General features: G+C 40.2%; 1 protein-coding gene across 1 annotated transcript; it reads right to left on the reverse strand.

Annotated features, from left to right (window-relative positions):
• Window positions 1-1,311: 1,311 nt before the first annotated feature.
• Window positions 1,312-7,743, reverse strand: LOC143118721 (polyunsaturated fatty acid lipoxygenase ALOX15B-like). The gene is made up of 12 exons (XM_076279801.1): window positions 7,591-7,743; window positions 6,321-6,522; window positions 5,765-5,846; window positions 5,181-5,303; window positions 4,886-4,989; window positions 4,623-4,792; window positions 4,059-4,202; window positions 2,883-3,089; window positions 2,532-2,618; window positions 2,058-2,227; window positions 1,744-1,865; window positions 1,312-1,487 (listed from the first exon to the last, which is right to left on the reverse strand). The coding sequence occupies exons 1-12, from the start codon at window positions 7,741-7,743 to the stop codon at window positions 1,312-1,314; spliced, it is 1,740 nt and encodes a 579-aa protein (XP_076135916.1).
• Window positions 7,744-12,508: the final 4,765 nt, after the last annotated feature.

Here is a 12,508-nt window from a genome sequence, read left to right on the forward strand (position 1 = left end):
AAAAAAAAAAAAAAAAATCTGACTAAACCTATATGACCGCCGCTTCGCTGCGCGGCGGTCATAATAATGACCTCGCGGGCCACAAATAAGCAGCCCCGGCCTGAGTTTGACATCCCTGCTCTATGCTTTGCATAAATGGTCTGAAACTTTTCAGGTTAATAGATATTATGATTATGATGATATCCAGACACCCAATGGGCCTGCCTGGCATAGCGCCACCACCTGGTCAAGCAGGAAATGTGCCAGAAATGGACAATGCCTTAAGTGATTGATCTGAAAGTTTACAAACATTTTGGATATCATTATTGTGATGATATTCACATGTGTAATTTTCATGCCTAACATAGCGCCACCATCTGGCCAACCAAAAAGTGTATCAGAAATGTTCTTTGCTTAAAATGAATGGTCTGAAATTTCTCAGGTTAATATATATTATGATTATGATGACACCCAATGGGCCTGCCTTGCATTACGCCCCCACCTGGCCAAGCGAGTAAATGTGGCAGAAAATAAAATACAAAAACAAATAGCACCCGCATCAAATATGTACATTTCACAAACGCACCACGTCGGTGCTTTGTTGGATTCCGACATGTCACGGGTTTGCGGGCCCGCCATTGCCGCTTGCGGCTATATTTTCAATTTATATTTTAATTTTATCTTATTTTCATTTGCTACTTGAGGGTCATTGGGGTAATTCCTGTCCTGTCCTACAACATATCTGATACATAAAGAATAGTATATTAATGCCTTATTTTTGGCAATTCCTATGATATCTGATGGCAAAACCAAAAAGTATGTGAATTATGCTAATTAGCAAGCTTAAAACTCAAAATTGAGCTTGGTGAACAAAATATTTGAATTCAGCACCCTCAAATTGTGTGAAATAGCCCCTTTACCGACTTTTCCTCAAATTTGCCAACAGGACTTTTTCTGAACGTTTGTTAGCTATCTGCTCTCCCTCTAGTATGTTGGTGCTGGATTTTACAACGGCATCAAATGCGATTCAGCCAATCATAATGAAGGACCGGAACTATGAGCTTATGTTATGTGTAGAGCAACTTCAGATAATGTTGATTCATAGAAGACAATAAGGCAATGGTCTGCTCTATCTCAAGTCAATGGGGGCTTTCTGAATTCAATAGATTAACTAAGCATCCAACTGCTAGTGTTTAACTGAAAAGGGTCGGCCTGGGTTTGATTCTGGGCATCCAACTGCTAGTGTTAAACTGAAAAGGGTCGGCCTGGGTTTGATTCTGAACACACTGATGAGAGCCCATGGCGCTTTTGGATAAAAGTGTCTACTAAATCTCAGTTCACTTTAAAAGGGGCGATCATTTTAGAATCTGAACCAAATAGATACACAGACCCTTTATAAAAGTTTACCTGTCCGTTGTTGACAGCAGCATGTTGAGCGGATGCAGTGAAGATCACCATGGTAACAAACTTGATGAGATCGCTCACTGTCTGAAAAGACTCAGGTACGCCTGTGGAGGAATAAGACATCGACATGTAAATAAAAAATCTGCACAAAACACAAAACAACTCCATCAGCATAAAAGTGCATTTACATCTGTGAAACATCAGATGACGACATTCTAAATTCCTCATGAAATCCTGTTGTTCCCAGGGAGCTGTTGGGTGACATTTATTAAAGTGTCTTAAAATAGATTTTAGAGTTAGGTCTTTTTTATTTGTAATTCCATTTTTTTTATTCCTAAAAGACAGTATTACTGCACACACCTGTGCTGCTCCTTTCCAGGAATCCATTGGTGAAGATCTCTCTGATCCAGCTCTGCAGTTCTGTGTCCTTCTGCACATGCTCATCAGATGTGTAGTAATGTTGCAAGACTCCTTTTACATACCTGCAAATGACCACATGATTCAGTGTCTTATATAGTTGTCTGTATACATGAAGTCATTGTGAAAGTGAACAGTGAAATCATATTTAAATAGTTTGACTCTTTTTTAAACACACACACACACACACACACAAATAAAGGGGGGGGGGGGGGGTACAATTGGCAACCCTACTCTGACTCAAACGGTAAGCATACTTGTTGATGATGTTCCACAGTTGTGTGCCATCATCTCTGTAGTAGTAGTTGGGGACGTCCTCCAGGCCTCTCTCAGAGATGTTCTCAGGCAGACAGAGGGAGCTGTAGGTCAGGGAGGAGGTTCCACGCTTCAGCAACTCAGGCAATGACTTTCCGCCAATGCCGGCATTCTAGGATTATACATAATGAATTCATAAGGATAAAGTATAAAATACTGCAGTTTACCTAACATCATGATCAAATATTAGATGAAACTAAAATGATCCTTGTATACAAATATACTTGTATAGTTTATCTCTATTGCTGCTGTCCTTGTGTTTTTTGTTTTGTTTTTTCGATGCATTGTTGAAATATTTTTTAAAGTTTTTTTTTCTGAAAATGAATGAATTTGGACATACAAGGTTTCCACCCCACAGCAGGGATCATATCAACATCTGTTTTTTACGGTTTCATTATGTAAAGCTGTATGAGTACCAAGGTAATGGCGCCATCGTCGGAAATCAAGCGACTTCTTGCCAGGATGTTGATGTGGAGTGTGTAGCGGGTGTGGGGAATGAGGAGCTACAAGGAAAACAGTAAAAACAGTAAAGAGAAAGTTCAGCATGTGGTATACAGACAGTTCCTAAAGGCAAATTAAAATAATAATATACTTGGAACTAATTAGATAGATAGATTCAGAGAGTACTAACAGCATTTCCAAATTCAAATGATCAGCCCATGTGATGCTCTATTTTTCTAATCATTCTTGGATATTTTTTGTTCTTCTTTTGGTAATAGGCCTCACACCAGCTAATGCATGTGAGATTACACCTGCAGATTCAATACCTTGAAAAGAGGGTGCGGGGATGGGAGGTTCCGCAATGTTGCCATGGCAAACACCTCAGACAGAAAGTGAGTTCTCAGCAGGTGAGAGTCAAGCTCTTGCATGCTGAACTCTGCTGCCCGCACAAAGATCTTAGCCAGCAGCCAGTCATGCTTGGGGTCAGTGGGCAGGAAGATGGGGGTTTGATGGGGTCCAGCCATTTGCCCTAACTGTGGAGAAATGACAAATCCATGAAACTAGAACAGTGTGACGTTTATACTAGAGCTGTCAAAATAACTGATTAATTTTGATTAATTAATTTGAGAAAAAATAACTGATTAAAAAAAATAGCGCAGATTAATCGATTCCGTATGACCTTTGACCCAAAGCCATTCTAGTCAGTAACCATTACCCTGTAAAATGAAGGAGAGAGAAGAAAATGTGCTGCCCTAGATCATAGATTGGAACATTTGCTTTTAAAAAACGGTCTGATGGTGTTGATAAAAATAAAGTCCTCTGCAATGTCTGCAGCAAGGAATTTGCATATCACCAGAGTTTGTCAACTCTAAAGTCGCACATCAATGCAAAGAAATAGTGTTGACATTGAGGGGAGTGTTAATTTATTTTCATTGTGTCCTCAGGTGTGGCCTGAAATGCCTTGTATGTGAAAAAAAACGTCTTCTATGATATTAGGTCATATCATAGATTATTATGAACATTATTTGAACAGTGAAAATAATAATAAAAGAGTTTTTGAACTTTAATGTCACTAATGCTGATTATTCAATGATTCATTTGAATTTAAATATTTAAAATACTTTCACAGCAAAAATGATATATGTGATTAATTTAGATTAATTAATCACAGAGTATGTAATTAATTTGATTACAATTTGTAATCGATTGACAGCCCTAGTTCATACACAGTGCAAACAAACTGTTTTAAACTCTAAAAGATTAGATGTTTTTTTGGTCTTGCCTATTTCTCCTAAACATACTTGAGGTCAATTTCTCCTAAACAATTGAGCTCAGCTAGGCTTTGACTGTAACATGAATTAAAATGAATAACAATTTAATTCAGTGTCCACCTCTATTTCTCGTGCATGTATGCATTCCTCCATTTTGTTCACTAGAAAAACATTTTGAAATACTACATTTTCTTTTTATTTTGCTACATTTCAAAAGTGTAATGTGTTTACCTGTATGGCGAGGGGCAGCATCAGACCCTGAGGGTTGCAGTAGAGCAGGACCAGGGGAGCGGTGTGATACTGCTGCCTGCCAGCAACTACATTTCCCACAAGCCCATCCAACATCTTGTAGTCACACAGGAAGATGTTCCCTTTCTGAGTGGTTTAGTGTAGTGGAGGGCAAACAATACATAGTCAGTAAATATAGAAAAAGAGTTTAGCATCAGACATAACATGAACTAGCTTCACACGGATGAAAAAACAACATATTTGTGTTGGTCTCTTTTTTCTACAAACATTCATGATTGAAGCTACACTTCAATCAGTCCAGTCAAAGGGGCCGTTGTTGGCCATGCTACCTTTCCAGCAACTTGGATTAATCATTGGATTATTGGATTCATGCTTTTTATGCTTATGCTTTTATGCTTAAAAAAAGAGAAATATTTCTTATCAAAAAGCCTTTTAGCAAATTAAATGTAATTAGATATTTTCAGTTTATTTGCATAATGCTATATACTGTGCTCAAATCTACTGATTTTTTCCCCAAGCTAGACTGTTGACCAATGCGTTGCCTACCGCTATCTCTGCCTTCAAGGTGGTTTCTCCTAGAAGGCCTTTGACCATCTCCTCTGTGACGAGGAAGTTCTCGGGCACCTTTGAGCAGCGCTGGATCAGCATGGGGTTTAGGCCATTCAGGAACTGGTAGCCAAAGAACTCGTCCTTGTCCCAGTGGTCCTCAACGTATTCTGCAAAGCATTCCATGTAAGAACATTTGCAACAGATACAGCCAGTGCTATGTTCTCATTATGCAATTATGCACATCCAAGTACGATGATTACCAATGGTTTTGTTTGTGATGTCACTATGGATCATGTGCAGCTGGTCGATGCTTTCCCAGGATTCTCTGTTGTCAGCTAATCCATTGAGCTTCAGATAAATTAACCTACACACACACACACACACACACACACACACACACACACACACAATAATGATCTATAATTATAATTGTGAGCGTCTTTGAGGTAATATAAAATATATATTATTACTAATGTAGAAGGAGGCAGCACACCCATCCACAATCAGAATGTAAGAAAAAGATGGGTTAACAAAACACAACACTTAGACACTTACTGTGTTCTTGCCGTGTAGGAGAACTCTGTCTCCTTCGAGAAAGAGAATTGGAGTTCCTCTGGCAGAAGCATGGCAGATTCGTAATTGATAATCCGGGGCAGGTTCTCAGCATACACACTCCACCTGTAAAAGGAATATACAGGAGAAATGCAAAGGGTGCTTTAAAGGAACCTGTAAGATTGTGGCCAAAACTGGTACTGCAATCACTTTCAAATTACTCTAGAACGGTGTATCCCCTCCCCACCCCCCCTGACTCGAGGTTGCTAACCCGGATGCCGAAACACTATTGACTTAGTGTGATTAGTAGATAGGTGGAGGGTGGCGCATCAGGCCAAAACACAACATCAGTTGAGGGCTGCAACTTTTTAAATGACAATATCCTGGCCGGACTACTGTTGTCAGTGATATAAGTATTTGAAATGAACATGATTTCTTAATGTCTAATGTCATATCAGGGCCATTTTATGATTAATTGAAATACATTTCCTACATACGGTTCCTTTAACTTAACACCACACAGACACTTAACACCACACAGACACTTAATGTCACACACAGTTAGTTTTGGTGTGTTGCCCACATACCTAATTAACTTCTGTCGTCCTTCTAGCTGACTCGTCCTTGTCTTTTGGGCAACTGGGTTGGTGTCCTGGAACACAAGCGAAGCTGAAATAGAAATGTAATCTCAGTATACATGTCAATATTAACTGACGGACTGCTTTGTCCAAATTTTGAATGAATGAAGGTGTTACATGTGTGTGAATGACATGGACTAGAGCCAGAAAGAGTAAGGACTCACTATTGTGCTTTTCCCCCCTTCTTTTTGTTTTTATACAGAAGTCTGTTTTCTTCCAAACAATACACCAACGTGTGTAACACACAAAATGTGTGTCTGTGTGTGTGTGTGTGTGTGTGTGTGTACCCCTGAATCTGTAAACTCATGATAGATAGATAGAGCTGCTTTAATCTACTGGATTATTCAGAAGATTTGATTCCTAATGTAACTTGACTAGTAAAGTGGAATCAAATAAAGTATATAAAATGTGTTTACACAGAACATTTCCAAGATTTCACCACTGAACTTTCAGGTGCACCAGTAATATGTGAATTGAGGCCATGCCCTGAAACAGGAGTGCCTACCTTTGGCAGGTCTTAACACAACAGTCTCACCGCTGCCAAGCCAGCGGTAACAAGGAAACAAAATGGCATCCCCCTCAGGCGTCTTCACAGTGATCTTATCACAAAACCATTGGTTGTCAAGGCCCAAAAATGCCTGGGTGCGGAGCTTTAAATAGATGAGTTCGCCTAGGGACGCTTCACACTCCAACGTAAATGTCCGCTCCTGTATAAACATATGGAGATGGAGTTTTGAAGTAAATATATTAAGTTTGATTTATGAGTTTGCTTGCAAAAACACATACACAGATACAGATAAACAATAAACCATGGATTTTTTGATTAGGCAGAATTAATCTGATCAAAACTAGATGTACCGCAGAGCGGTACAAAATATGACCGCCGCCCAGTCCAGCACATTTTTTCCACAAAAATAAATCACGCTGAAAGGCATATATGGTTCTAACTGTCTCACTAAATTGCATTATCCACACTCAATTCTCACTGATATCTGCTAGACCAGTGTTTCTCAAAGTGTGGTCCGGGGACCACTGGTGGTCCGCAAGCTATCCCAAGTGGTCCGCGAGCAGACGTGGTAAAAAACAATATAGATGAGTTGTTTGCAATATTGAACCAACTTCCAAACAGTTCTGCAACACTGCCTATGTAAGCTATGCCAATTTAAATCATATGAATCCTCTAAAACAATAAGCAAGGTGCAAAGACAATTAGCAAGGTGGTTCAGTGAGTAGGCCTATTGTGTCTATCAGCTAGGTGGTCCATGAGGTTTTTTTTACTGGTTAAGTGGTCCTTGGTCTGAAAAAGTTTGAGAAACACTGTGCTAGACAACAAGTACCAAAACATGATTAGTTCATAGATCAAAACGAAAAACGATGGTTCCATGCTATCCATGTGGGGTTACATGCCCACCAAGTTTCGTGTACCCCGGTCTTTCAGTGTCCCGGGAATCATTGACGGAAATTTGGGCATGTGAAAAAAAAAAAAAAAGAAAAAAAAAAAAAACATTCTGACTAAACCTATATGACCTATATGCGGCGGTCATAATAACTTCACATTGGTTGATATTGCTTGAAATTCACAATTTAAAAAAAATAATTTCAGAAAATTAATTTATTTCATTCTCTCAAAATGAACAAACAAAATCTGTGCTACCCAGTTAGTTGTTGCGGCTAACAGCTAGCATCCAGATAGCTACAGTGTGACACTATATGGGGACATCTTTAAAATCATGCCTCTGGATTTTCTGTTTTTCTGTTGCTTTAAATGCACTTACCGATCCATTGCAAAAGTCATGAGAGAAAAAGCGCTTGTGTAGATTCTCCTCCTGGCTCTCAGCATCAGCACCACGCAGCTGGATGTAAACGTAGCTTGTGGTGCCAGAAAAGAGGCGGGTTCCTGTGTGTGTCGTCACTGTGTAGCTCGCCATGGCTATTCTGCAAAGGAGTGGACACAGATTAGCCTACTTAGAGAAAATACAGATGTGATGGAAACACCAAACAGAACCCCACATTAAAGTCCAAAGAGAATTAGAGAGAGAGAGAGAGAGAGAGAGAGAGAGAGAGAGTATTTGTGTTTGTGTGTGTTTTGGTGTGAGAGTCTCTATTCTTTCACAATGTTGCTGTTGTAAAATGCATGATGATCTTTGTTGCTAAATTGAGCAGTAAAGAAAGAGTAATCTGTGGTTGCCAAAACAAATATTTTCTCACATTCACAAAATACATTTGCAATGGGATGGGAGGATTTCCCACCATGGATATCCTGACGGTATTGTGCTGTGTGTGCACAATGGGAGGAATTCTCCCATGTGCGTAAGCTATGTAAGTAAAAAAAAAAAAAAAACGTGTAACTAAGCGCTTTTCAAACTGCAGGAATTCTCCCATCATTTTTTGCGCGATAGAGGGAGTTACACGTTTTGGGAGGTGCATACCCAATCTAGGTGATTCTTAGGCCTCTAGGCCTATAGCCTACAACTCTTGAGCGCATTCTGCCACTGGCTTAAGCACTGGACTAAGCACTTTTTCAGCTACGCGCTCCAGAGGGCTGTATTAAGGTCGGTCGAGCGCCACTACAAGGTGAAGCCAGTGCTTGAAGTGGGAAAAATGGTGCCGGTACTCATCATTCACATGCATCATACCACGGTGTTTGATAAGCAGTGATGCCAGTAACGCGTTACTTAGTAACGCGTTAGTCTATTTTTACCACTTTTTTCAGTAAGGAGTAGGCCTAATCTAACGCGCTACTATTTACAAACCAGTAATCAGATTAAAGTTACTTATCTAAGTTACTGTGCGTTACTATTTTTGTCATGTTCCTTAATAAAAATATATATTATTTGCTTTCTTCTTGTCTTGGGTATTAATGTCATGTAGAGGCTATGCTCACGTTTTCAGCATGAGGACAATTCACTTGCAGCGACACAAACGTAAACAACAATGGAGGGAGAGAGAGAGATGCACATTTCATCAGTCATTACTTTGAGTTTGTGTCAGTTAAACATGACAACATTAAGGTACATTGTACATTCTGTGCTGGCGACAAAGTGCTGTCTAGACATCCCAAGTCTCCCGAAGTTTTGGGAGTCTCCCACATATTGATAGCGGCTTCCTGACGCCCGCAAAATACATAAAATCTCCCGGAACCTAGAGCGAACAAGAGCACGCAAGCCAGACCGGACTTCAAATCAAAGATTCTAGAATCTTTGCTTCAAATCGCGTGTGCATAGCTTAATGCGCACACAACGGAGAGGGAGAGAGAGAGGAGTGGTGCGTTTGTGCCTGAAGCGCATCCAAGACAGAGAGCATCCTGGTCTGTTTTGCTAAATCAACCAATCCGTTTTCAGTGTAAGTGCTTATATCTCTTTTCTCCCAAACATAATTAATCAGTTCAGTCAGTGTATCTAGGAAGCGTCATGGCAGCGTCAGTGCCCCTCAAAAAGGAAGATTTAAGACCCATTTCACATCAGACTACACAAAAGTGTACCCAATTGTCTCAAAAGATTAAAACATAATGATCATCTTGCACACTGCACTGTTTGTAACAGCAACTTTAGCATTGCTCACGGCGGGTTAAATGATTGCAAAAGACTTGTTGAGGTGAGTTTAACAAGTGTAATTTCATTTGCATATTATAGGCTACAAGATGGCTAGTTGCCAAGGCTACATGAAAAGAAATCTACATATTTTACTATAACAGTTTCTATCAGTAGGCCTTCCTTATTTGGTGTACTTAGACATTATTGAACAAACATCTGAATTTCAGTATCTAAGTAGGTTAGGTTGGGATGTCTGCTATACATTGCTGTTAAAATGCACTTCCAGTATATTGAGTATTGACAAAACCGTTATCATTTTTATGTTGAGGCGTTGGGGGTGTTGTCGGCAGCTGCTGAAAGTAACTAATAAAGTAACTTGTAATCTAACTTAGTTACTTTTAAAATCAAGTAATCAGTAAAGTAACTAAGTTACTTTTTAAAGGAGTAATCAGTAATCAGTAATCAGATTACTTTTTCAATGTAACTGTGGCAACACTGTTGATAAGCAATTAGATGTCTTGTCTTTGTTTCAGTACAGGCAGGCAGGCGGACAGACAGAGACAGAGGATCACCTACCTTTAAAAAATAATGTGTGCTGTTGTGGAGTACACACGGACCAAGAGGAAGAGATGCCGTCTGAGAAGAGCTCTGCACAATCACATGTAGCTTTCCTTCTTAAATACTCAGATGCCACACATAGGCTATCTGCCTAACTACCTCTCAACGATTGCGTAATACAACTTCATGACAGTTCTTCAACCGGTTGAACAGGATTGAGCCTTTGTACCATCTTGCCAAGCCAGACCCCCCTCATTATGTTAATATACTTTTAGGGGCCGTTTACACGAAACCGCTGGGTGGATTTTATCTTACCGCTTTCACACCTTTAACGACTCCGGCAAGAAAAAACCTTGCGTGTACACACAGAGGTGTAACCGGCTAAGTGTGCTGTAGTGCATATGCCAGACCAGTCGATGGCGCCGCTGTGCATGATAGTTTCGCGTGAATCGCGTAGAAGAAAACATTGTTGAAACTGTTTGTTAAGCCAGAGAATGTCTAATAAGTGCAAGCCAACAGTTGCATGAAATAAGGAGACTAATTAAGTTAAACTAATAAAGTTCATTTTCAAGGTATGTGACTGCTATGTGAAATTTCAAATGCTTAGCCTACGCATTGCATTAGGTCTGAGCACCACTGGAGAAAACACTAACAAGCAGTAAGCTAATGTTTAACTAAGTTAAGCTAACGTGTGCTTCTAACTTACCACTAAAGGCTGATAGGCTACATTGTGCACATAAATCATGACAGGGGAAAGAAAGACATTTTAATATGATAAATAAATGGTTTGGTTTGTTTTGACAAGCAGCATGTCAGGTCGAGTGCCGTGGCTGAGTTGAGAGGTGGGGCTATGACCTCATAAAGTTGCCGGCTTCGCACCTACAGGCCGTCTACACGGCACTGTCTAGCCCAGGGATGTCAAACTCAGGAAATGGCCCGCGGGCTGCTTATTTGTGGCCCGCGAGGTCATTATTCAATCTGTATTAGAAGTGGCCCGCCGCGTAGTTTATACAGCGCATCCATATCTGAGCTGGCCCGACAGTATTCTCTTCAGCGCATCCGCGTTAGAGCTGACCCCGCACGCTATTCTATTCAGCGCATGAGCGCAGCCCAGGGCAACGCAGCCATCAAGTTGCTACATACTGTACATCGATAACACTTCAAATCCCAAAATGCGTTGCATCGTTAATGTCGCCTTTTCTGTTCATAAACAAAACACGCATCCATGCAACCAGACAAACTATCAACAAAAATGGCGAAGCGAAAGATTGATAATCAGAGCTTTCAAGATAGGTGGGAAAACGATTATACGTTCATATTATTCAAGGACAAACCCGTTTGCTTGGTATGTGGATTCACCGTAGCTGTCACTAAAGAGTACAACATAAAACGGCACTACGAAACTAAACATGAAGACAAATACAAAGATCTGGATGCGAAGCTTAAGCTACAGAAGGTGGGAGAATTGAAAGCAAGTCTACTTTCAAGGCAGACTACCCAAGCCAAGTTACAAGTGATGATGCTGCAAAAGCAAAAGTTTTACTGTTGCACAGGAGCTCTGCAAACAGCACGGCCATTCTCAGAGGGAGAGTTTGTTAACTGTTAATAGTTACAATTACAATTTTGATAATTGTTAAATGTTATTTACAATTGTTATAGTTCACCTGCAAAAAATAGGCCAATATATTTTTTCTATTCAGATATTCAATATATTTTTTCTATTAGGCTATATTCAGAAATGCCTGCATTCTATTTTTTTCTTGTGTGTATAGTTTTAATTCAATAAAAACATCGGTTATTCAATAAATGTTGCGCTTGGCCCGCGACATACTCCCAGTTCTTAATTTTGGCCCCCTGTGAATTTGAGTTTGACACCCCTGCCTAGCCGGCGGTCTCAAAAGTTCCCACTTCGGAAGCCGGTTTCAAAAGCTATCGGTTTCAGTCTCCTAAACTGCCGGCGTCGTGTACACGCAAGGCGTAACCGTTAACAAAACCTCACCGGTTTCACAAAAACCGGCGTCGTGTGCACGGCCCCTTATACAGAGCCAGAGCCAAGCAACAATACCAGGATTTGTCTTTGTGTTGCAAAGTTTTTTTTGTTTGTTTCATGTCACTGCAGTCTACACATTATATTTCCAGGGCATTGAAACCCCTCACTCGTAGTACCAGTATGGGTAGGCCTAGGCTACTGTTTTATTTTTTTTTCATATACACAGGAGAGATATTAAATCCAAGTGCTATAGGTAGGGGATTTCACACAGCGGCCAATCAACAACCAAGCCTATTTACTATCAAAGCCAAAATCAATAACAAATCACAAAGCACTTAACAAGCTAACCCACCAACAGAACAGCCTCTAAGACCATTTCACTGGAGTTATCAAGCAGGCACCTTCCTTCAGGTGTTTCATAGGCCCACAGCTTCTCCAGAAACCTCAACAGGTATCTGGCGTCCCAGTTTTAAATGATTATCGGCCAGTTGCCTTAACATCAGTTTTAATGAAGTCTCAAAAAGATTGTTTTCAAATGTGTCATTAGGGAAGTGCAAGAGGAATTTTGCAATTTGCTGGAAGGAGCACAGAGGATGTTCGTTTGTATAAAGA

Source organism: Alosa pseudoharengus, unplaced genomic scaffold (genome assembly GCF_046254945.1).
Source record: "Alosa pseudoharengus isolate Yale_2024_CS ecotype anadromous, Long Island Sound unplaced genomic scaffold, YU_APseudo_1.1 YU_APseudo_1.1_scf_1, whole genome shotgun sequence".
Taxonomy (NCBI): domain Eukaryota; kingdom Metazoa; phylum Chordata; class Actinopteri; order Clupeiformes; family Clupeidae; genus Alosa; species Alosa pseudoharengus.

Coding starts and splice junctions, on each gene's coding strand:
- LOC143118721 (XM_076279801.1), bottom strand. CDS start 7,743: ATGGCGAGCTACACAGTGACGACACACACAGGAACCCGCCTCTTTTCT. Junction 4,793..4,885: donor CATCACAAACAAAACCATTG/GTAATCATCGTA, acceptor AATGCTTTGCAG/AATACGTTGAGGACCACTGG. Junction 2,228..2,531: donor ACGATGGCGCCATTACCTTG/GTACTCATACAG, acceptor GTATAATCCTAG/AATGCCGGCATTGGCGGAAA.